Raw genomic sequence first — 26,281 nt, forward strand, 5'->3', positions numbered from 1 at the left:
TGGCCGCTGTGATCCCTCGCCTCCCCGGGACCGGCTCTCAGCGTCAACACTCAGCTGAGAGCGGCCCAGGTGGTAGAGGGAGATCAGGAAAGGCAGGCAAGTTGCCAGCGAGCAAAAACGCTTAAAAATACAGCGTGGTTAAAATACAGAGCAAATACTCGAGGAGCGAGTCTAAAAGAGCGCTAATCACACAACAAGTAATCTGTTGGAAAAGCAATTCAGGGATAGCGTTGAGAGACCTCCGGCTTCCGCCTCAGAGGGTGAAAAGTGAGGTTGTCAGGAGACGCTGACCTAAGCCCTCTTTTAAGGGCAGCTAGAGCGCGTGAGTGCGTCCCCCACACCCAAGATGGCCGCTGTGATCCCTCGCCTCCCCGGGACCGGCTCTCAGCGTCAACACTCAGCTGAGAGCGGCCCAGGTGGTAGAGGGAGATCAGGAAAGGCAGGCAAGTTGCCAGCGAGCAAAAACGCTTAAAAATACAGCGTGGTTAAAATACAGAGCAAATACTCGAGGAGCGAGTCTAAAAGAGCGCTAATCACACAACAAGTAATCTGTTGGAAAAGCAATTCAGGGATAGCGTTGAGAGACCTCCGGCTTCCGCCTCAGAGGGTGAAAAGTGAGGTTGTCAGGAGACGCTGACCTAAGCCCTCTTTTAAGGGCAGCTAGAGCGCGTGAGTGCGTCCCCCACACCCAAGATGGCCGCTGTGATCCCTCGCCTCCCCGGGACCGGCTCTCAGCGTCAACACTCAGCTGAGAGCGGCCCAGGTGGTAGAGGGAGATCAGGAAAGGCAGGCAAGTTGCCAGCGAGCAAAAACGCTTAAAAATACAGCGTGGTTAAAATACAGAGCAAATACTCGAGGAGCGAGTCTAAAAGAGCGCTAATCACACAACAAGTAATCTGTTGGAAAAGCAATTCAGGGATAGCGTTGAGAGACCTCCGGCTTCCGCCTCAGAGGGTGAAAAGTGAGGTTGTCGGGGATACAGGTGGGGGCTGTATCGCTCCTCAGCGAGGCTTCAGGAGACAGGAGCTGAATCTGGTGTCCAGGCCCTTTTGAGGCCTAGAAACGGGGACTTTATAATAGAATAACGTGCACACTGAGAAACGTGGCAACGTAGCTTTACATAGGCCTGATATTCGTAGTATTCACGAGGACTGGAAACTGGCATACTAGAGGGGGACACAACTGTAATTGCGTCATTAATCAGACATGGGGAATGCATATGCATATTTAATCATGCACACATAACATATGATGGACGACACGTAGGGACACAGAACATGGCAAAATTTACTTTTCCACAGTGGTGTCAGATGAAGCGTAGAGCATTGACGTCATGCGCGAGCACCTTCTCAGTGTGCCCCGACCGGGTCACATCGGCATGTAAACGCTCCACAGCGGGCGGTGTGCGAGAGTCAATGCACCATGCAATGCTTTCTGAAGGTTGTATGACATTACAACGCATGCTAATACATCGCATGCCATTGCATCGCGGTTTTAAGAACGCAAGTCGTTACAACGACTTGCGTTGGAGGGCGCTGGACTTGGGAGTAGTATAATTTACTATTCCAACTCCAGTCCACATACAGTAGGGAAGGTGTTGGATAGTAAATGATACTATTCCTTGTCCTAGAGCGCCATCCAGCGCAAGTCGTTGTAACGACTTGCGTTCTAAAAACCGCGATGTAATGGCATCGCGATGTAACGACCGCGTTGTAAACGACGTTTCCCCTTTCTGAAGCTCCTTAGGAGAGCCCTGCTCTCTGCTGGTGGATACCATCTCCAGGAGCTCTGATGTTCATTCTTGTGAGTGGGGCGAGATCCAAGGGCTGGATGCCAGGGTAAGAGAAGGTGCCATCTAATGGAGTACGGTTGGAGCTGCCCGGGCACAAAACCAGCCCAACCCGCTTGAGGCACTGCTCCACCCCCACTAAATACTTGATGGAGTCTACCCAGTTGGGATAGAAGTCACGACCCCTGTAAGCACTGGCGCGCCTCCAGTGGACCACTAGAGAGTCCACCCAGTTGGGACAGGACCGGGACCTCTGGTGGCGCGATCGCACCTCCAGCAGGCCACTTTATGAGGTCTACCCGGTCGAGATACGGGCCCAACCTCAGGAGGCGTTGTCAGACCTCCAGAAAACCACTTTATTGGGTCCATACAAGAGCAATCGAAGGCCCAGACCCCGGAGGCACATTTAGACCAGGGTAAGATAATGACGACATGCCAAGGCGAAATCCAGCTTTGCTGCCGGCACTCCACTATTGCATCCAGACATGCCACACTGCAGAGAGCCCGATAAAGCTGTTGCATTGCCAATGCTTGTTATTAGCATTGGATGAACGAGTAACAATGGTCATGCTTCAGATCTTTAGAATTGATACTGCTCGTATTCTGAGGCCTGAGGCTGTGATTAAACATTACTGAGGTCTGCGGAGGGGCGGTGGACTCCGGAGGGCCCCAATCACTTTTGGTCTTACCTTGCCACCTGTTTCATCTACAATCTTGGTTAGACCCTATTTATTTATTAACTAATTTATTTAGGAGCTTGTATAGCGCGCAGCTACACCCGACGGGGGTGTCCCGGTGATTTGGACAGGCGAAGGAGGAGAGAAGGCTTAGTGGTATTTAGACGGTATTTAGATGCTGGAGAAGAGCCAAGTCTTAAGGTCACAGCGGAAAATATGTTCTGAGTTAGTCAGTCATAGTGGCAGAGGCAGGCTCTTCCAGGTTTTGCCAGCGATCACCCCATTCTCGCGCGACAAAAGTAGGGGGATGAGAGAAGGCGTTGGTGATTGGATCTGAGGGCATGACTAGACTGGGTGAGTTTGAGCCGGGCTCTCAGGTAGGCGGGGCCCTTACTCCGAAGTGATCTGAAAACCAGTACCATAGATTTGAATTGGATGCGTTTGGCCACTGGAAGCCAGTGGAGTTTTTTAAGGTAGGGGGAGATCGAGTGGCGATAGGGGATGTTGTGAATCAGCCTCGCCGCCACGTTCTGGACCATCTGCAAGCGTCTGATCAGGTACGCGGGAGCCCCTGCGTACAGACTATTAGCGTAGTCTAGGTGGGAGGTGATGAGTGCATGGACAAAGGTCTGGCGAGAGTCCTGAGGGAGGAAGGGGAACATTTTACCGATGATGCGGAGTTTCCCGAAACAAGCTGCAGAAACTTGGTCGATTTGGTTTTTGCAAGAGAGTTCACTATTGAACCGGACACCTAAATTCCTTGTCGAAGACACAGGTTCTAGAGGGGGGTACAATTCAGATGGCCACCGGAGGGAGTGAGGGGGGAGGGGGACTAGGTTGATTGAAGAACATCACCTCAGTGTTGTCCGAGTTTAGTTTGAGGGTGTTGAGGACCATCCAGGAGGAGATGTTAAGCAGGCAGCGTCTGAAATTGGAGCAGGTCGCTTCGGAGTGGTCTCTGAATGAGAACACAAGTTGAGTGTCGTCCGCGTACGAAATCACACGGACTCCACAAGTTTCAATTACTTTAGCCAGGGGGGAAAGATAGACGTTAAAGAGTAAAGGGCTAAGTGCAGATCCCTGAGGGACGCTGCAGTTAAAAGGCTTCTCGCTGGAAACAAAAGGTTGCAGAGAGGCCAGTTGAGAGCAGTTGGTTAGGAAGGATCTAATCCATGTTAGGGGGAGGCCTTGAATTCCGAGACTGCGAAGTCTCTCAACCAAGATGTCATGGGAGACGGTGTCGAATGCCGCGGACAAGTTGAGGAGCACTAACGTGGCTGACTCGCCTGAGTCGACACATTCTCGGACATTTTCCGACACCTGCAACAGGGCAGTCTCTGTGCTAAAACCGGGTCTGAAACCGGATTGAGAGTCGTGAAGGAGGTGCCCGGATTCGAGATAGGTGGCGAGTTGCTCTTGGACAATTTTTTCGAGAACCTTTGCAGGTGTGGGAAGGAGGGAGAAGGGGCGGTAGTTTTTTGAGACCGAGGGGTCCGCATCAGGTTTTTTCAGAATAGGTATTAGCATGGCCTGTTTACATGCAGATGGCAATACTCTAGACTGCAGAGAGGCATTCCAAATTGTGTTCAAAGGAGGGATGAGGGGTGCAATAGAACTAAAGAAAGTGTCAGGGCAGAGGTCTTTTGGAGAGCCAGATTTACAAGTGAGCCATTTTTGAAGAGCTTCTTCATGGGGGATGGGGGTGAAAGAGGTGAGTGATAGGGCGTTGGTGTTGGTAATTCCAGTAGTTTGCTCCGGAGGTTGCTGGAAGGGGTTAAAAGTGGAGTAGATGTCAGCAATTTTATCATAAAAAATGTCTGAGAGGCCATCGCAGAGTTCCTGGGTTGGAGGAATCCTGCTAGACAAGGCTGTAGGCTCAGTAAAACCTTTTACAATTTTGAAGAGGGATTATGGCGAGTTGCACGTGGAGTTAATTTTATTAACAAAATAATCCTTCATTACAGCACGCTTTTGTCTATGAAAACTCTTGATAGCGGCTCTATATGTAGCTCTTTCCTCGATGTTGTACATAAGTCTCCAGTTCCGCTCCAATTTTTTGCAATGACTGTTGGCGGCGCGTAGTGCGGGGGCGAACCACGGGGCGGAAGGTTTTTGTTTTGAGGATATAAGGGGTTGTATGGGGGCAACCTTATCAAGTGCAGAGGAGAGCCAATCGTTAAAACTGGAAACATCGAGATCTAGATCACAACTTATCCGAGGCAGGGAATCGCCAAGGGCGAGGGGAGGAGATTAGGCTGAAGGTGATTAGAGAATGGTCAGACCTGGGAAGTGGCAGGGGAGCAGCGGTGAGGATGTTGGGGCGATTAGTGAACAATAGATCTAGGGTATGTCCAGCCCGGTGAGTAGGACCCTTCACCCTCTGGGTAAAATTAAGGCCATTTAAAGCGTCAACAAGTTGGTTGGCTTTTGCGCAGCCAGTATCAACGATGTGTAGGTCAAAATCGCAGAGGACAATGAAGAGCGCGTGCTTCAGTGAAAGGTCAGTACTGTATCAAAAAGGATTCCTTTCTGTATATTAGTCTTTCAGTAAGTGACCAACAGGCCTACACGTTTGAATCAATTGTTATTACTTTATGGTTATAGTTTTACTCAACATTAGTACTCCACACTAGAATAAGAATTATTAACTGAATATGAATTGTTTTGTATTGTGTACTGAATGTGAATATACAAAATCTTTTTAACCTGGTGTGACTCTGAATTAGAAACCGTAATTTGGAATTGTTAGACAGTAGTTAAAAGTGTAACAGAGCACCCTTTTAATAATTTTAAGTGTGTATAATGCAATACAACGTTTATAAATGCAAATGTCTTTCTTTTAAAAAAAAAGAAAACTTTGAGAGTAACTAAAAATGACATTCTAGTGTGGAGTACTAATGTTGAGTAAAACTATAACCATAAAGTAATAACAATTGATTCAAACGTGTAGGCCTGTTGGTCACTTATTGAAAGACTAATATACAGAAAGGAATCCTTTTTGATACAGTTCTTGATACCCAGTCCTTTCTGGTCCCTGGGAAACTCTCTTCTTTTGGAGATCAGTGAAAGGTCAGCCACAGTGTCGTAGAAGTCTCCGAGATGTTGAGGTGGGGAGCAGGGAGGCCTATAAATGAGACTCTATTCCCTTTTTCTACCCACATCTGTCTGAAATCCTCTGCCTGTACATCTCACACCTCTCTCCTCTTCATCACCACCTTTTCCCTCCCTCCTTCTGCTTGTGGCAGCTCCCTGGCCCTCATTTATTTTTTCTGACCTCACCTGCAAAGACAGCCTTTTCTTCAGACAAGGGTCCATATGTATCAAGCAAATTCGCATTCGCAAAGGCCAAAATTCGCAGAATTTCGGCCTTTGCGAATGCGCATTTGCTAAATGGAATGCATGAAGCAAAACCTGGTGCAAAATGAGGAATCGCAAAATTTGCAATTCCTTATTTTGCAATTGCATTTAAGGAATCGTAAATTTTGCGATTCCTTAAATGCAATGTATGTAGCAAAAAAAATTAGCAAAATGCCCTTAAGGAATCGCAAATTACCACCAACTTCTAGTTGGTGGTAAGTTGCGAATTCCTTGAAAAATCATGCACCCTTAAAATTATTCTCAATTTGCGATTAGCAAATTGCGAATCGCAAATTGAGAATAACTTCCCATTCATTCCTATGGGCCTCCTGGCCGATAGAAATGAATGGGAAATTATTCCTTAATTGCGATTAGCAATTTCCTAATCGCAATTAAGGAATTTTAAGAAATCGCTAAAAAATAGTGAATTTCTACATACATCCCAATTTGCAATTCCCAAATAATGATTTCTAAAAAATCGCTATTTGGGAATCGCAAATGATGGTGATGATACTTCTGCCCTCTTATTTTTCCTTTGGTGCGGTCAGTATTTTGACAGCTGTGTCCCTTCTTCACACACTCTCACGTGCAATGGTGATGACAAGAGGCACATGTGTGACCAATGCTCTGTTTGTTCTAAGAGAGGCCAAGGATTGGATGAGCATGTAGTCTGAGCACCTTTATGGCCCACTGACCGACACTGTGAGAACCTCGCACCGCCTTCAGCCTGAGCTCCAGAGCTCCAGCCGTGGCCCTCAGGGACACCCAGAGACCTCCTGAGGTCACCCAAACACCAAGAGGAGACTCACGTCACAGGGTGCGCTGCACAAGACTCAAAGCTTACACAACAAACAACGGAAATGCAACAGCAAGGGAAAGCAAATACACTCGGGCAAGGCAAGTGTGTGTAATGTAAACAGGGACTCCATCGTGGTAAACAACCTTTACAACGCAACTTTTACCACGCAGTGCCTTTACAACGCAACTTTTACAACGCAAACCATTACAACGCATTGCGCTGGGGGGCGCTCTAGGATAGGGAATAGGTTTAATGTACTATCCAACACCTTACCTACTATCCACGGGGACTGGAGTTGGAATAGTAAATTAAACAATTCACTATCCAGCGCCTAAAAGCACTATGCGTTGTAATGGTATGCGTTGTAAAAACCGCGTTGTAAAAGCATGCGATGTAAAAGCATGCGTTGTAATGTCATACATCCCTCCATCGCTGACATGAAATACCTTAAGGGGTTTTATGAGCATAATTGAAAATAACAGTCAGTGTGTTTGCCTGTAAAGTTAAGGACATGAATATAGGGCCTGGTGGGACCCGGTTTAAAGTAAGTTTGTTATTGCTGCGGGGGATGCGGCCTTGCACGACCCCTTGCACCCCAAGCCCTGCTTGCAGCCTGCAGGGGTCACATCAGCTGGCGCCCTCTGCCCCACAGCAAGCAAAGGAGGCAGGTTCCACCAGAGTGGACACCCCGCTGGCAGCACCCACAGAAGCACAGGCTGGGGGGCAACAGACCTGGCTGCACCCCCATTCTGAGTGCCCTGCCTCGGACAGGAAGTACCCAGAGTCACTTCTAGTGTCCGTGCAAGGAGCAGATGAGGTGGGGGCACAGGCTGTGGGCACTCGTGAAACACCACAAATGACGTCAGTGGGTGACCCTCACTTGAGGGGGGCGGCCTTGGGTGGGTACGAGGGGTCCCTGGGGCGAGCCTGGCCCTCCTGGACACCCACTAAAACTAGGCAGGGCAGGATCTGTTATGAACTCCCGTCCCAAACTTTGTTTTGTCTCCCCAAAGAGATCCCAGGCTTTTTGTTGAAGGAACAGTTCCTGAAGGGTTAAAGCTGCCTTCCAGACGCCTCAGGCTGGAGGGAGGTCTGCTGTGGTGTGAAGAGGGTGAGGCAGCTGTGGACAAAACAAAACCCCTTTCTATGAAACCGGCTGCTTCTAAGAAATGTAAATATGTGCGACTGATTAATCAGCAAATCTAGAGGCCTCTGCGGAGCCACAATAAGCTTTATTAGATGACGTCATTTGACATTGAAAGGACAAAGAGTTCTTCTTGTGAGACGTCCTGGGGGCGTCACCTGTGCTGCGTGGCGTCCTTGACATGGAAACCGATGGAGACGGGCTGCAGGGGCAATGGTCCAAGTGCTGTTGCTCAATTCTCACTTCTGAAAGTGCTGCAGGCACTTACACACTGATCCTTTGTGCACACAGTGCAGTGGACTGTCCTGTGCTGTCTGGAACCTAGGGCCGATTCACAGAATGAACTTAAGACTCAATCCTAAACTTACTACTATTTTGGTATTCACAGAATGCACTCACTACTTTCGGGATTCACAGAGTCAACTTACTACTTTTGGTATTCACAGAAGTTAGGTTTTTGTCTTAAATTTGTCTTAAGACAAACTTAAGACAAAATCCTAACTTAAGTCTGTCTTAAGTCTGTCTTAAGTCTGTTTTAAGATAAACTTAAGACAAAATCCTAACTTCTGTGAATACCGAAAGTAGTAAGTGCATTCTGTGAATACCAAAAGTAGTAAGTGCATTCTGTGAATGCCAAAAGTAGTAAGTATAGGATTAAGTCTTAAGTTCATTCTGTGAATCGGGCCCCTAGCTTATACAGTGTGTAATACATTGGTTAAACTGCTGCAGCCTTATGCCTCGTGTAAGCCTATTTAAAATGAATGGCCGACATATTCACGGTGCTTTCTGTCGCATGCTGGGGCATCATGGCACTTTAAACATGCTGGCCACTATTCCCTAATTCATCAGTCCAGAATCCTGTGCTTGGACAGACACCAGCTGGTCTTTCCTGCCAGAACAAAGCATTTGCCACAGGTTGGTTGGCCTTGCTTTTACTTTTCATTTACTTGTGTGCATCATATTTACAAGTAACACCAGCAGAGTAGATGCGTCACACTGTGCCCTTCTAGACAGGTCTGACCTTCTCCCGCCCTCACCGAGAGCTCCACCCTGCACTCGGGGTCAGAGTCACCTTACTTCTTATGCACTTCAACTGCTGATCTGAGCTCTGTACGCCTGTGATGTTTGGAAGTGTCCACAGGGACACTGGGTGAGGATTGGGGTGTCGGGCAGAGAGGACGCTGACGCACCTTGCTGCCCGCACATCAGGGCAATACCAGGTGTATTTGTAAAGGGCACGATTACCCACGGGTGTCGACACTGAATAACAGATCTTTCATTGTTACCCAACTCAATGGTAGTCATTTTATCGACCTCAGATGGATGAAAGGCTGAGTGGCCCGCCAGGATTTGAACCTGTGACCATGAGGTTGAACACAGGCCCCTGCAATGGACGCATTAGTCCACTGAGCCACAAGACCCGCTCTTGATGATGCAGCACACACGTGGCGCCGTCACACAGCCACATGGTACATTTACAGTGTATCAATACCTTACATAGCTGGGACAATGTCATGGTGAAACTGGCCCTCTTAGCTGAGGAGAAAGAAATGCTGAACATGTCCACAAAGCTTCCTTCATCCACAGAGCTCTGACGTCATACCTCCATGCTGACGCAGAGCAGGCCCCATGCCCATCCCCCGGTGCTGCTGCACCGCTCTGCTTCCTACACGTGTTTCGACGTGCTTTCTCCTGCTTTTGCCTCGTTTTTTACTGCTTTCTCCTTCCTCTCCTCCATTCTCCCGGGTGCATTTTTCTGGTTTTGCCTCGTTTTTTTCTAGGCTTTCTCCTCAACGCAGCTAGCAACTCCAGCGCCTCGAGACCCTCACGGGCGCTTTATAAACTCTGACTGATTGATGTGAAATGCATCCTGTTATCTCAGTACAGAGACAGTCGCAGCTGTCAGTGAGACGGAATGCATTTCGAGTTAGAAACACTTTCTTCTTTCTGGTGAGATAGTTGTAGGGTCAATGCGCAAGTGTCTGAGCAGCGAAGCACCTTCTGTGGTGCCTGGCCCCATAGATTCTGTCTCATCATCTCGCCCCCTAATATGTGGAGTCCCTCAGGGATCGGCCCTTAGCCCCACTCTTTTTAATGTTTGTCATTGAACAGCATGATGTTAGTGTCATCTCATATGCTGATGACACTCGGCTGATTTTTTCTTTCAAGGATCATTGGGAAGCAGCCCTCACCAAATTTCGGGACACCTGGATGACTAGAAACTGTCTGCGGCTGAACGCCGAAAAAACTGAAGTTCTTTTCTTTAATCAACCATCACACTCTAGATCAGACCTCTGGTGGCCCTCGGCACTCAATCCAGCACCCTGTCGTGTTCCATCAGCAAGAAATCTGGGTTTTAAAATCGACGAGACTCTGTCGTGTAAAGCCCAGATAGCGCAGGTTTTATCCACATGTTTTTGGAAACTAAGAGCCTTGGCTAAATTCCTTCATCTGCTTCCGGTCGAATGTAGGAAAACAATTGATCACGCACTACTGACATCCCAATTAGACTACGCTAATAGGAACTCCTTGCCGCTACAAATCAAACTTGCCCCATCTGAACCCAATTTCCGCAAATTAGTGAAGACGTGGCTCTTCAGCCAATTGTAGTTCAGACGGCTCACACTATGCTGATCTACATTTCCCCTTTCTCTGCTCAGCGCCGGGACACTCCCGTCGGGGGTAGACGTGCGCTCTATAAGATGCATAAAAATAATCTATACTACTATTATAAAGCAAGAACTTTGCACCTTTGAGGCGGGTAAACTCGGGAACCACAGCGCCAATCCACACACCCGATACATCGTTGTAATCGTCAGGGTGTGCAGATGGACATACGCTATATAAACTATAAAAATATGCGTTATTTAAAAAAATGTACCTTAAAAAAAAGTAGTCCCTTCGAAGTAGCGCCGGCCGCGACCTGTGTGCTGACGTCAGGAGCGCGGGGAGGAGCGGCGGACATGGCGCGGGGTAGGAGCGGTGACGAGCAGCGGACAGGCGGTGAGGACCGGCAGACAGGCGGGAGGAGCGGTGAACTGAGGAGTGCGGGGGAGGAGCGGCGGCTGAGGTAAGGCTCCGGGGGACCCACGGACAATGTCGGGGCGGGCGGGGGTCGGGGTAGGCGGTGGTCCGGGCAGGCGGGGGCCCGGGCTGCTGGACAATGTCGGGGCCGGCGGGGTCCCGGGCTGCTGGACAATGTCGGGGCGGGCGGGGGCCCGGGCTGCTGGACAATGTCGGGGCGGGCGGGGGCCCGGGCTGCTGGACAATGTCGGGGCGGGCGGGGGCCCGGGCTGCTGGACAATGTCGGGGCGGGCGGGGGCCCAGGCTGCTGGACAATGTCGGGGCGGGCGGGGTCCCGGGCTGCTGGACAATGTCGGGGCGGGCGGGGTCCCGGGCTGCTGGACAATGCCGGGGCGGGCGGTGGTCGGGGAAGCCTGATTGCTCCCGGACAAGGTCGGGACGGGCTGCTAGTAATAATAATAAAGGAGTTCAGCTATATAGTGACAAGTGGTGGTAAAATGAGGCTATGGTGGTAATAGGGTCTGCGAAATGTCAACATGGTTTTGTTGTTAGGCCCACCATCTTCCTTAAAGGTGGACCTTCTTGTTCCCTTGGAAACCATCAGATCTTGTCCACCAGATGACAAGTGGGTTTGGCAGACACCTGGAACTGCGCGTTCATTGGCGTAAACCGCAGATTCACCCTTTGAAATGCCGGTGAGTGGTAGGGACCCGGTGTGCGGCTGGCGATGCCGCCTGATGCTGCCAGGGGCCGCTTTGTTGACTTCTGTTCACAGTAACCAAAGGTAACTCCAGAGTTCTGGACTTTGGACCTGGCGCTGATCCCGGCAGGTTTTCTGAGGCATCACTAATCCCTGGCCTGAGCTCACGTGGTCTTTACCTCTGATGGAGATCCCTGCTGCTCTGGGGGTTCACGACACGAGGGACTGAGACACTTTACAATGGAGTCACCATCCCACACTCGGACGTGGGGTCAGCAACCTCCGCTACCTCTTCGACAGAGGGGGCAAACGACACCTCTGGATGATGAGCTATCTGAGCCCTTTGCTCTATAATGGACATCTGACCATCATTATGACATATATCTCAAAACTCGGATTGGTTGAGTAACTTCAGTGCCCCAGAGTGTAAGCCACCCCTAAAATCTTTCAGTGTTGATGCTGTGAGGGAGCCACGGAGTTGTATCGCTCCATGTACCTCAGGGTATGAAGACTTCCCGTGTCGCGATCTGTTTCCGGTCACAGGACCCTGTGTACGTGAGCGCCCCTGGGGTATGGGAAGTGGTAAGACACTGGTGTGCCCAAGAGCATTCACACTATCAATAGCCTTAGGCCATTAAGAGCCCTGCCCCAACGACCCTCGCCATTCCCCAAATCTGCACCTCTTAATTCGGATGTATGACGTTACAACGCATACTTTTACAACGCACACCTTTACAATGCATTTTTTACAACGCAACATCCTTTACAACGCATTCCATTACAAAGCATGCCATTACAACACATTTGTAGAAACTACCTTTACAACGCATTCCATTACAACGCATACTACCTTTACAACGCATACCATTACATTGCATGTATGGAAAGCGTTGGATAGTGTAGGGGTAAAAATTACTATTCTAACTCCAGGGGGTGCAACAGTAGGGTAAGTGTTGGATAGTGTAGGGGTAAAAATTACTATTGTAACTCCAGGGGGTGCAACAGTAGGGTAAGTGTTGGATAGTGTAAGGGTACTATGTGTTGTAATGGTATGCATTGTAATGGTATGCATTGTAATGGTATGCATTGTAATGACTGCGTTGTAATTGTATACGTTGTAGTGTTATGCGTGGTAATGGTTGCGTTGTAATGGCATGCGTTGTAAGGGATGTTGCGTTGTAATGACTGTTATAATGGTAGTGCGTTGTAAAAGTTGCGTTGTTAAGGTTGTTTCCCCTTAATCCTACCCCAATACTCACCGTTTAGGGGTATAAACCCTTCAGTTCCTGTCCTTACCTGTCCTCTGGTGATGCAAACTCAGTGCTCCTCGTGCTCTGCCTGCCACCCCCCTCCTCCTCATCACTGAGTACCCTCTACCCACTGCCCCAATTCCACTCCCAGCAGCCCCCCTCATTCCCTCAACTCTGTGTCCAGACGTCCACTCAAGGATACCTGGCCTGTATCCAGCCTCACCTTGCCCGTGGCTCCATGGGACACGTACTGCGCCCCCTCCTTCTTGGCCACCATCACCTGCTGGCGGGCGATGCACGGCCGGGCCAGCGAGGTGCCCAGCAGGTACCGGTCCTCGTAGATGGCGTTCGCTTGCACCGCTGGCCAGATGAACTCCTCCACAAACTCTTTACGGATATCTTCAATGTAGACCTATCAGAAGACAAGAGCAATCGCGTCAGAATCAAGGATCACGGGAGAGGAACAAGACCAGAGCCATCAATCACCCGCGGCAGGTGCCACGAAGAAGGAACACAGCATCATGAGCCAGATGTGTTCCAAGAACAAGAGCGCGGACAATCACCTTTCATCGAGTATACTCCGAAGCTCTGAAGAGTAAGGGCAGGGCCGGACTGGCCGTAGCGGGCACCGGGCGTTTCCCCGGTGGGCCGCTAGGGTGGGGGCTGATTTTGGGCCCCAGGGGGGCGTTTTTGTTACAGGGCTGAAAGTCGGCCCCTGTAACAAAATCGGCCGAAACCGGCCCCGGCAAACAACTCGGCCGCTCCCTGAGGGGCCGGCCGAGCTCTCTGTCAGGGCCGGTTTTGGTTCCCAGTCCGGCCCTGAGTAAGGGCCCGATTCACAGAACTAACTTCAGACAAAATCCTAACCTTACTACCATTTTTGGTATTCACAGAAGGCACTTACTCATTTCGGTATTCACAGAAGTTAGGAGTCCTAACTTTAGGACTCCTAAATGCCTTCTATGAATACCGAAAGTCTTAAAGTTAGGATTTTTCTCAGTTTAGGAGTAGTAAAGTTAGGACTCCTAACTTCTGTGAATACCGAAATGAGTAAGTGCCTTCTGTGAATACCAAAATGAATAAGTGCCTTCTGTGAATACCAAAATGAGTAAGTGCCTTCTGTGAATACCAAAATGAGTAAGTGCCTTCTGTGAATACCAAAATGGTAGTAAGGTTAGCGTTTTGTCTTAAGTTAGTTCTGTGAATCGTCACCAACAAGCGTAGCCATTGGCTCATCAGAAGATGCACTCCATAGAACAACTGCACAGCCATAAATCTCTCACAGCGTACATCCTGAAGAACAGGAACCTGGATTTACTAATAAGCTATCTCAGTGACCTAAGCACCTGCTGCTGGGGTCTGCATGCAGCTTTCACATCACCGATTTGAATCTTGGACCATGGCTCATGACCATGGTGGACAAAGCTCCAGGATTGAACAGTCAAAAATCCACTCCAGCGGCCCCTATAGCGCTGTTTAACGGAGCGCTTGTGGATCCAGTTTGGTTTGTTTTTCAAGTTTCCTTCTCAGGCTCCCCGCCTTTGTGTAAAGTGATGCTTCTCACAGCAGGTATCGAGGAGGCTGGCTCCAAGAAGGAATACCCACTGTACGGGCACAACGAAGTGTGATCGTCCTTTCCCTGGTCGTTATTAACCTTTCTGAAGAAGCAATGAGTGGCAGACAAGGGGCAGGCCTGGCCTAGAAATGTCCTCACCTTGAACCACAGAAATCATTGTCCCGCCCCTCACCATCTACCATATGGCAGTGGTCAGAAGGACTGACCAGCAGCCCGCTGCCAACGAGGCTCATGGAACAGTGAGAAGCAGCCCTGCACACACAATGTGGCAATAAAATGCAAGAGCCATCAACCCCACTCTGTCACAGCAGTGATGAGGTGGAAGCACGGCTCTAGGCCCGCCATGGCAGTGATGAGGTGCAAACAGCTCTAGATCCGCCATGGCAGTGATGAGGTGAAAACACGGCTCTAGGTCCACCACGGCAGTGATGAGTTGAAAATACGACTCTGGGTCTGCCACGGCAGTGATGAGGTGAAAACACGACTCTGGGTCTGCCACGGCAGTGATGAGGTGAAAACACTGCTCTAGGTCTGCCATAGCCGTGATGAGGTGGAAACACGGCTCTAGGTCTGCCACGGCAGTGATGAGATGAAAATACGGCTCTAGGTCCGCCACTGCAGTGATGAGGTGAAAACACAGCTCTTGGGCTGTCACCTCAGTGATGAGGTGAAAACACGGCTCTAGTTCCGCCACGGCAGTGATGAGGTGAAAACACGGCTCTAGGTCTGCCACGGCAGTGATTAGGTGGAAACACGGCTCTAGGTCTGCCGCAGCAGTGATGAGGTAAAAACACGGCTCTAGGTCCACCACAGCAGTGATGAGGTGAAAACACGGCTCTAGTTCCGCCACGACAGTTATGAGGTGAAAATACGACTCTAGGTCTGCCAGAGCAGTGATTAGGTGGAAACACGGCTCTAGGTCTGCCGCAGCAGTGATGAGGTAAAAACACGGCTCTAGGTCCACCACGGCAGTGATGAGGTGAAAATACGACTCTAGGTCTGCCACGGCAGTGATGAGGTGAAAATACGGCTCTAGGTCTGCCACAGCCGTGATGAGGTGGAAACACGGCTCTAGGTCTGCCACGGCAGTGATGAGATGAAAATACGGCTCTAGGTCCGCCACAGCAGTGATGAGGTGAAAACACAGCTCTAGGTTTGCCACGGCAGTGATGAGGTGAAAATACGGCTCTAGTTCCGCCACGGCAGTGATGAGGTGAAAACACGGCTCTAGTTCCGCCACAACAGTGATGAGGTGAAAATACGACTCTAGGTCTGCCACGGCAGTGATGAGGTGAAAATACGGCTCTAGGTGTGCCACGGGAGTGATAAGGTGCAAACACGACTCTAGGTCCACTACTGTAGTAATGAGGGGCAAACACAGCTCTTGACCTGCCAGGGCAGTGATGAGGTGAAAGCACAGCTCTAGGTCTGCCACGGCAGTGATTAGGTGGAAACACGGCTCTAGGTCTGCCGCAGCAGTGATGAGGTAAAAACACGGCTCTAGGTCCACCACAGCAGTGATGAGGTGAAAACACGGCTCTAGTTCCGCCACGACAGTTATAAGGTGAAAATACGACTCTAGGTCTGCCACGGCAGTGATTAGGTGGAAACACGGCTCTAGGTCTGCCGCAGCAGTGATGAGGTAAAAACACGGCTCTAGGTCCACCACGGCAGTGATGAGGTGAAAATACGACTCTAGGTCTGCCACGGCAGTGATGAGGTGAAAATACGGCTCTAGGTCTGCCACAGCCGTGATGAGGTGGAAACACGGCTCTAGGTCTGCCACGGCAGTGATGAGATGAAAATACGGCTCTAGGTCCGCCACAGCAGTGATGAGGTGAAAATACGGCCTAGGTCTGCCACCGCAGTGATGAGGTGAAAATACGGCTCTTGGGCTGTCACTGCAGTGATGAGGTGAAAACACGGCTCTAGTTCCGCCACAACAGTGATGAGGTGAAAATACGGCTCTAGGTCTGCCACGGCAGTGATGAGATGAAAATACGGCTCTAGGTCCGCCACAGCAGTGATGAGGTGAAAATACGGCCTAGGTCTGCCACGACAGTGATGAGGTGAAAATACGGCTCTTGGGCTGTCACTGCAGTGATGAGGTGAAAACACGGCTCTAGGTCTGCCACGGCAGTGATGAGGTGAAAACACGGCTCTAGGTCTGCCACGGCAGTGATGAGGTGAAAATACAGCCTAGGTCTGCCACGACAGTGATGAGGTGAAAATACGGCTCTTGGGCTGTCACTGCAGTGATGAGGTGAAAACACGGCTCTAGGTCTGCCACGGCAGTGATGAGGTGAAAATACGGCTCTTGGGCTGTCACTGCAGTGATGAGGTGAAAATACGGCTCTTGGGCTGCCACCGCAGTGATGAGGTGAAAATACGGCTCTTGGGCTGTCACTGCAGTGATGAGGTGAAAACACGGCTCTAGTTCCGCCACAACAGTGATGAGGTGAAAACACGGCTCTAGTTCCGCCACGACAGTGATGAGGTGAAAATACGACTCTAGGTCTGCCACGGCAGTGATGAGGTGAAAACACGGCTCTAGTTCCGCCACAGCAGTGATGAGGTGAAAATACGGCCTAGGTCTGCCACGACAGTGATGAGGTGAAAATACGGCTCTTGGGCTGTCACTGCAGTGATGAGGTGAAAACACGGCTCTAGGTCTGCCACGGCAGTGATGAGGTGAAAATACGGCTCTTGGGCTGTCACTGCAGTGATGAGGTGAAAATACGACTCTAGGTCTGCCACGACAGTGATGAGGTAAAAATACGACTCTAGGTCTGCCACGGCAGTGATGAGGTGAAAACACAGCTCTAGTTCCACCACTGCAGTGATGAGGTGCAAACACGACTCTAGGTCAACTACTGTAGTAATGAGGGGCAAACACAGCTCTTGACCTGCCAGGGAAGTGATGAGGTGAAAGCACAGTTCTAGGTCTGGAACGGCAGTGATGAGGTGCAAACACGGCTCTAGGTCTGTCACGGCAGTGATGAGGTGAATGCACAGCTCTAGGCTCTTTTAACTACCATTCATCTACAGTAATGTGCTCAACTGGTGTACAGACACAGAGGCCCTACACTGACTCCAGCTTTACCCTCACTTCCTGGGTAGGAAAGTTCTCCTAAACCACACAAGGTCTTTCCAGGTACTCGCTACTTTGGGCACTCATTACATATTGCAGTGTTACTGCTGAGCGACCTGCATGTTAGTGTCCTACCAAGACCTCTGCTTCTCCGATCACTATCACGACCTCTGCTTCTCCGATAACTATCAAGACCTCTGCTTCTCCGATAACTATCAAGACCTCTGCTTCTCCGATAACTATCAAGACCACTGCTTCTCCGATCACCATCAAGACCTCTGCTTCTCGGATCACTATCAAGACCTCTGCTTCTCGGATCACTATCAAGACCTCTGCTTCTCGGATCACTATCAAGACCTCTGCTGTTCTGATCACCATCAAGACCTCTGCTTCTCGGATCACTATCAAGACCTCTGCTTCTCGGATCACTATCAAGTCCTCTGCTTCTCGGATCACTATCAAGACCTCTGCTTCTCGATCACTATCAAGACCTCTGCTTCTCGGATCACTATCAAGACCTCTGCTTCTCGGATCACTATCAAGACCTCTGCTTCTCGGATCACTATCAAGACCTCTGCTTCTCGGATCACTATCAAGACCTCTGCTTCTTGATCACTATCAAGACCTCTGCTTCTCCAGTCACTTTCAAGACCTCTGCTTCTCCGATCACTATCAAGACCTCTGCTTCTCCGATAACTATCAAGACCTCTGCTTCTCCGATCACCATCAAGACCTCTGCTTCTCCGATCACCATCAAGACCTCTGCTTCTCCGATAACTATCAAGACCTCTGCTTCTCCGATAACTATCAAGACCTCTGCTTCTCCAGTCACTTTCAAGACCTCTGCTTCGCCGATCACTATCAAGACCTCTGCTTCTCCGATCACCATCAAGACCTCTGCTTCTCGAATCACCATCAAGACCTCTGCTTCTCCGATCACCATCAAGACCTCTGCTTCTCGGATCACTATCAAGACCTCTGCTTCTCGGATCACTATCAAGACCTCTGCTTCTCCGATCACTATCAAGACCTCTGCTTCTCCGATCACTATCAAGACCTCTGCTTCTCGAATCACTATCAAGACCTCTGCTTCTCGAATCACTATCAAGACCTCTGCTTCTCCGATAACTATCAAGACCTGTGCTTCTCCGATAACTACCAAGTCCTCTGCTTCTCCGATCACAATCAAGACCTCTGATTCTCCGAGCACAATCAAGACCTCTGCTTCTCCGATCACTATCAAGTCTTCTCCTTCTAGGATTACTATCAAGACCTCTGCTTCTCCGATCACTATCAAGACCTCTGCATCACCTGATCATTATCAAGACCTCGGCTTCTCTGATCACTAGCAAGACCTCTGCTTCTCCAATCACTATCAAGACCTCTGCTTCTCCGATCACTATCAAGACCTCTGCTTCTCCGATCACTATCAAGACCTTTGCTTCTCCAATCACTATCAAGACCTCTGCCTCTTCGATCACTATCAAGACCTCTGCTTCTCTAAACACTATCAAGACCTCTGCTTCTCCGATCACAATAAAGACCTCTGCTTCTTGTTCACTATCAAGACCTCTGCTTCTCCGATCACTATCAAAACCTCTGCTTCCCCGATCACAATAAAGACCTCTGCTTCTTGATCACTATCAAGACCTCTGCCTCTTCGATCACTATCAAGACCTCTGCTTCTCCGATCACTATCAAGACCTCTGCTTCTCCGATACCTATCAAGACCTCTGCTTCTCCGATCACTATCAAGACTTCTCCTTCTAGGATTACTATCAAGATCTCTGCTTCTCCGATCCCTATCAAGACCTCTGCTTCTCCGATCACTATCAAGACCTCTGCTTCTCCGATACCTATCAAGACCTCTGCTTCTCCGATCACTATCAAGACTTCTCCTTCTAGGATTACTATCAAGATCTCTGCTTCTCCGATCCCTATCAAGACCTCTGCTTCTCCGATCACTATCAAGACCTCTGCTTCTCCGATACCTCAAATGTCCAGAGTTTGAATGTCTGTCTTTCTCCTAATGCTAAATTCATATGGGTGGTTAAAAGCCCCTCACGGGTTGAGTGGATTGAACACATAACTTTACTCCACTTCCCCCTACCGCTTGTTTTCTTTTGCTCCCACGCTGTTTGTTCACCCGATCCTGTACCTGTTCAACCATTGTTGAATTACATTTGTAATGAGTTTATATTTATTTGTCACGAGCATGTTTTTGTAGAGCTGACACAGAGAGTTGAACCTGGTCACCGAGGCTCAAAGTTGGCAGCTCTGTTTGATATGCCACATTGCTAACTTAAAAAGCAAACTGCTTTTGTTAGGCACGGGAATATTAAGTTATTTGTCACAATCATGTGATGTTGAACTGATGCCTGGGCTCAAACAGGTTCTGCACTTCCCAAGTCTGCAGGAAGTGAGCCTTGCCCTGTAAATAAAGTTAACTTATGGGGAGTATTTATGGACTGTAGAGAACACCGTGTTTTACAACCTACTGTTCACTAGTACGGGTCAAATCTCGAAACGTTTATTTATTTGTCCACCTGACTGTGACTAATTGTTTACAGTACATGGGCTTTCCAATTTAAAAAATAAAGTTCTGTTGTTACTATTTAATGCTTATTTTTGTAGGCACAGGGAGATTAAGTGATTCTCCCAGAATCGCAGACTTTTGAACCGACATCCAGACTCAAACCTGTCTCTCCAGTTCTAAGGCAGGCAGCTCTTGCCGTTATGCCACATCATCTGCCCATTATTACGTCATCTTGCCTTTACTTTAGAGTAGGCCTGGGCAGTAAATTCCGTTCCGCTCACTGAATTTGTGAAATGTGGGTAATTTTGTGTACCGCGGAGAACGCGGAATTGCCAAAAATTCTACTATCCGTGACTTCGCTGAATTGTTTGCTTGTTCACACATTCAAACTGCGTGTTTGTGAGATATTTCCCCCCGTTCACAAACAGGAAAAAATAATCGCGAACCGGCGAAACAAGCAATTCCACGTGTTTGCGGAACTTTTGCGTGCTCGCGGAGATTTGTTATTGTTTCGCGGAACTTGGTGTAGCGCGACTACGCAAATTCTGCCCACTCCAACTTTAGAGGAGTGGATTTTGCAGAATGTACATAGCGCTGCATACTGATTGAAAGGCTGTAGAGCGCTCCGCCTCACATCAAATTACAAGAGCGCTTTAAAGAGTGCATGGTTGAAGGAATGTGGGTTATGGCTTGTCTCTGTGGGAGCTGTGGCGTCTGGTGTGGGAGGATTGTAAACATTCCAGTTGTGTGAGCTGAGTTGTTAGCTGTGCATTAGCACGAGGTGCTGCAGACAAGCATGAGAAGAGGTTTATCGAGGCGTATCACCAGTTACATACCATATCTATAAATCACATTCCCAGCACACACTAAGTATCTGGCATTTCGTAAGCCACAAGTCTGTGTCGACAAAATCATCAATTTGTTTATTCTTCTCTCGCGAAAACACTAATTTCAGTCAACACGTGTTTTGTCGTTAATCGGGTATCCAATCCCATGACTGTTTTTCGAAGTTTCGTCATTTACAATACCAATCGCTCTAACTCCCGTAAATGTTAGACCTGTTGTATTTCCAGTGCTTGTTTTTTCTGCATCTAAGTTGCACTCATCTGTGCAAAAAGATTTGTACATCAAACCCGTAGATCATAAAAAATATATATATATACATATGTACACACACACATTCATATTCATACACACATTCATATATACATATGTACACACACACATTCCTATATATATATATATATATATATATTCACTGAAAAAAACATAGGTTTCAGGCCTTATATAGTTAGGAATCAGCATTTAAAAAACCTTTGAAATTCACTGAAAAAACCATAGGTTTCAGGCCTTATATAGTTAGGAATTAGCATTTAAAAAACCTTTGAAATTCACTCAAAATACTATAAGTTTTAGTGGTGTTATAGTTAGCTGGACATTTTACTCATACAAAACCAATGAAATTGCTCCTATATAGTTAGTTGTACTAACTATATTTCGCGCACCCGCAATCCACTGCTGATGATGTCACATATTAGATCATTCATGACATGGTCAGTGACATCACTGATGACATCTCAAATGACATCACTGATGACATCACTGATGACATCACCCAGTGAATGTGGTTTGCTTCGTTATTTAAATATGCATTATATATATATAGCAATTTGCATTGAAGAATGAGTGGATATATATAAATAAATATTTGGATGGAGGATTTAGTAGCAGTGTAATTGACTGTTTACTTGACCAATTTATAATGTCTCACTAAATATAGTGGATAGTGACTAAACTGTGTGAATATCTGTATCACTTTGTCAGTTGTTGTGTAAACTGATTCTACAGTTGGTTACTAGCTATGTGAAAGTCTATATTAGTTATTGATTAGTTAACTGAGTATTTGTATGGGAGTGTGAAAGTGTGTGTGGTTCGGTGGGGGGGGTGTGACTGTCCAAAGATGTGTGAATAGTTGATTCAGTAGATAAATGAAGTTAAAACTACATGTTCTAAAAGTTTGGGTGAGGGAATCTCTTTATGGGCGTGGTGATGAGCAAATATATTTCTCAAAGGTACAGGTCCACCAAACTAGAAAAATAAAAGGCAGTGTATGTGTCAGTTGTTGTATATAAATAAGTATACATAAGACACAATGATTGTGTGAGTGACTGTATGGATAACTGTATACTTGTAATAATGATTTTATAATTCACTAAGTATGACTTACTATCTAAATGAATAGAAGAAGTGGTGTTTGTATAAGTGTTTTGCTAAGTAAATATGTAAGTATGATCCATTGTTTGCATAAGTGAGTAGGATGACTTCATATGTGAATAGGATGCGTGCTGTTGTTTAATGTCGATATAGATGTATAAGTATTTTTGATAGTGTTCTATTGTTCATTGACAGCATGTATGAGTGAATCCATAGGTAAGTGATTAGATGTGTGTATACATCTATGAATCACTGAGTGGATTTTTAGATACTTGTATTGCTGTGACAATGGATTTAAATATGATAATCTGTATTTTACAAACAGTGATGAAAAATTGTAATAGTGTATGAAAAGGTGTATGTGATTGTCACATGGATGATTTCATCAGTGATGTCATCAGTGATGTCATTTGAGATGTCATCAGTGATGTCACTGATCATGTCATGAATGATCTAATATGTGACATCATCAGCAGTGGATTGCGGGTGTGCGTAATATAGTTAGTACAACTAACTATATAGGAGCAATTTCATTGGTTTTGTATGAGTAAAATGTCCAGCTAACTATAACACCACTAAAACTTATAGTTTTTTGAGTGAATTTCAAAGGTTTTTTAAAAACTAATTCCTAACTATATAACTCCTGAAACCTATGGTTTTTTCAGTGAATTTCAAAGTTTTTTTTTAAATGCTAATTCCTAACTATATAAGGCCTGAAACCTATGGTTTTTTGAGTGAATTTCAAAGGTTTTTTAAATGCTGATTCCTAACTATATAAGGCCTGAAACCTATGGTTTTTTCAGTGAATTTCAAAGGTTTTTTAAATGCTAATTCCTAACTATATAAGGCCTGAAACCTATGTTTTTTTCAGTGAATTTCAAAGGTTTTTTAAATGCTAATTCCTAACTATATAAGGCCTGAAACCTATGGTTTTTTCAGTGTTTTTTTTTTAATTGATTGGTTAACTGGCTTATTGAGTGTATTTTAGTGAATACATATATTAGCAAGTAATGTTTAAATATTTAAATATATGCATGAGTTATGTAATATGTGACGTCATCAGCAGTGCATTGCAGACGTGCAAGTTATAGTGAGTCCAACTAACTATAACGTGGGAATTTCAATGGTTTTATGCGAGTAAAATTTCCAGCTAACTATAACTGGTGTGAAACCTATGGTTTTTTCAGTGAATTTCAAAGGTTTTTTAAATGCTAATTCCTAACTATAACTGGTGTGTAACCTATGTTTTTTTCAGTGAATATATATATATATATATAAAATTTCTATGGCAAAATGAAACCCCTCATTTTGTTCCTTTTCAAATTAAATGTATTAAGTGTTACCACTTTATTCCAATCAAGATGACTTCAGGTGTGCCATACTTTTGTCATAAGTAAGACTGTTAGCGTTCTAGTTGTTCTTTAGAACACTCTGGGACATTCTGTCATTGGGCTATAGTTGGGCTACATCTGGCTGATATTTGGGCTACATTTGGGCTCTTTTGTCTCTGGTGGCCATCTTGGGAGACTGCATATCAGAATTGTTTTAATGAAATATAAGAGGATTTGAGAAGTCATTCAAAATGCGCCCTAATTTTTCTTTCTTCAGCACTAATCATAATTTCTATGGCAAAATGAACCCCCTCATTTTGTTCCTTTGCAAATTAAATGTTTTAAGTGTTAACACTTTATTCCAATCAAGATGACTTCAGGTGTGCCATACTTTTGTCATAAGTAAGACTGTTAGCGCTCTAGTTGTTCTTTACAACACTCTGGGACATTCTGTCATTGGGCTATAGTTGGGCTACATCTGGCTGATATTTCGGCTACATTTGTTTTTTTTGTCTCTGGTGGCCATCTTTGGGCTACATTGGGCTACATTGGGCTACATTTGGGCTCTAACATATATATAGCCCGATGTAGCCCAATATATATTTTTTCAAAGTTAATTTTAATAAAAACCACTGGAACACATATCTTGAGACATAGCAAAGGCACATCGGGCTACCAGTCCCTACAATTTTGCCAAGTTTGGTGGAAAACCATTCAGCCGTTCGGGCTAAAAGTGAGTCCAACCGCCCTATGGAAGTTAACATGGAGAAAACACGTTTTGGGACCCCCCTTTTATCTCAGCCCCCGCTTGACGAATCCCCCCCAAACTTTCAGGGAAGGAGCGGAGCGCCGCGAGGCAAAGTTAAGGAACATTTCAGGAAGATTCCTCAACCGGCGCCAAAGTTATTCCCAATAGAATGTTGCGATTTCCCTATGGAAAACAATCCTAACTATATATACCTACTGGCGACCGCCAGTAGGTAATATAAGCACACATCGATATATAAATATACACATATGCATATAAATATACACACAAATATATACATATATATATATATATATATATATATACACACACACATATTCACACGTATATACACACACACACACATATATATACATATACATGAAGGATTTCCTCACATTTTAGAGGCACGCCAATCTGAAGCTCTCTCCATTACGCACTATTTTCACCCCGTTACCCCAGCTCCCCCCCTTGCCCTCCCTCTCCCCCGTGGGGGTGGCAGACAGGGCTCCCAGGGCTAGAATCCCAGCTCACCTTCTTGGCTCCCAGCTGTAAGGCTTTCTTCCTGGCGGCTTCGAAGTCCTCGTCCTGCCCAATGTTGGCCTGTGCCGGAGACAGAGTGAATCATGAAAATTTGTAAACAAAACAATTCACACTCAGAGCATTGAGACCTCAGGAGAGTTCTCAGTCAATAGGACAGCATCATACTGTCCTGGCACACTCAGTCACTCACTCAAAAGATATGATCTTAGAGGTCAGAGGTCATCACATGGATGATGGGTTTGAAAGTACCCCTTGGCTGACAATGACAAGGCACATTTCAAAGAGGCCAGGCACGGTTTACAACTCAAAGCTCCGAGACGGCACAGCTACTGAGGGAACTATGAAGGCGCTAGACAGGACTGAGATACACGAAGACGCTAGACAGGAGTTAGATGCACAAATGATGCCAGTGCAGCTACTGAGGGAGCTATGAAGGCGCTAGACAGGAGTGAGATACACGAATGATGCCAGCACAGCTACTGAGGGAGCTATGAAGGCGCTAGACAGGACTGAGATACACGAAGACGCTAGACAGGAGTTAGATGCACAAATGATGCCAGTGCAGCTACTGAGGGAGCTATGAAGGCGCTAGACAGGAGTGAGATACACAAATGATGCCAGGCTCGGTGAGAAGTCACACAAACAGTGTACACTCAGCAGCTGTTTGCACCCAGCGGTGGGGTGGTGGGGAGGGGAGAATTTGTGTGGTGTGTGGGCAGGGCCGGACTGGGAACCACAACTGACCCTGGCAAAGTGCTTGGTCTGCCCTTCGCCCCACTCTGGAGGGGAGTGGGGGGGTCAGGGGGTTGGAGGTGCTGCCGAGCTCTTTGCCGGGGGCCGGTTTTCGGCCGATTTTTGGTACAGGGCCGATTTTGCAGCGAAACCCAAAACCGGCCCCCACCCATGCGGCCCACCGGGGGATTGCCCGGTGCCTGCTATGGCCAGTCCGGCCCTGTTTGTGGGGGGATGTGGGGTGTGTGTGTGTGTGTGTGTGTGTGTGTGTGTGCTAGTTACATGTGAAACTGGTGCCCTGATTTGCCTTTGGCCTCCAACGATTAAAAAAGCTGGTTTTGTGCTGAGACCTGTGGGTGAAACTGATGAACACAAGTGCCCCCCACATGGATGGCAGCCGTCCTGCAGGGGGGCGAGTTCACCGAGCACTGAGAGTTCTCTCAACATAGACACAGGTGGTCCTGGGGCAGGTGAGTTCTGTAAGCACTGTGCGATGTCTGAACAGGGACACAGGTGGTCCTGCATCAGGACATGCTCTGTAAGCACTGAGATCTCTGAACAGGCATAAGGCAGTCCTGCAGGTGGGGGAGTTCTAGGAGAGCTGTGAATTCTCTGAACAGGGACGCTTATTGTCCTGCAGGTGGACGAGTTCTGTAAGTACTGCAAGTTCTCTAATTACGACACAGGGGGTCCTGCAGGTGGGTGAGTTCTCTGAACCCTGCAGGTTCTCTTAACATGGACAGAGGCGGTCCTGTAGGTGGTCCAGTTCT

General features: G+C 47.3%; 1 protein-coding gene across 1 annotated transcript in view; it reads right to left on the reverse strand.

Moving 5' to 3' along the window:
• ASS1 (argininosuccinate synthase 1) overlaps nt 1-26,281 on the reverse strand; it is a 358,057-nt gene that overhangs the window by 230,992 nt on the left and 100,784 nt on the right. The window contains exons 4-5 of the mRNA XM_078646217.1: nt 24,771-24,839; nt 12,964-13,152 (exon numbers count right to left, since the gene is read on the reverse strand). Of these exons, the coding sequence (XP_078502343.1) occupies nt 12,964-13,152; nt 24,771-24,839 (258 nt within the window). The remainder of the gene's footprint in view (nt 1-12,963; nt 13,153-24,770; nt 24,840-26,281) is intronic.

The sequence above is a fragment of the Lissotriton helveticus genome, chromosome 5_1 (assembly GCF_964261635.1).
Source record: "Lissotriton helveticus chromosome 5_1, aLisHel1.1, whole genome shotgun sequence".
Lineage (NCBI taxonomy): Eukaryota > Metazoa > Chordata > Amphibia > Caudata > Salamandridae > Lissotriton > Lissotriton helveticus.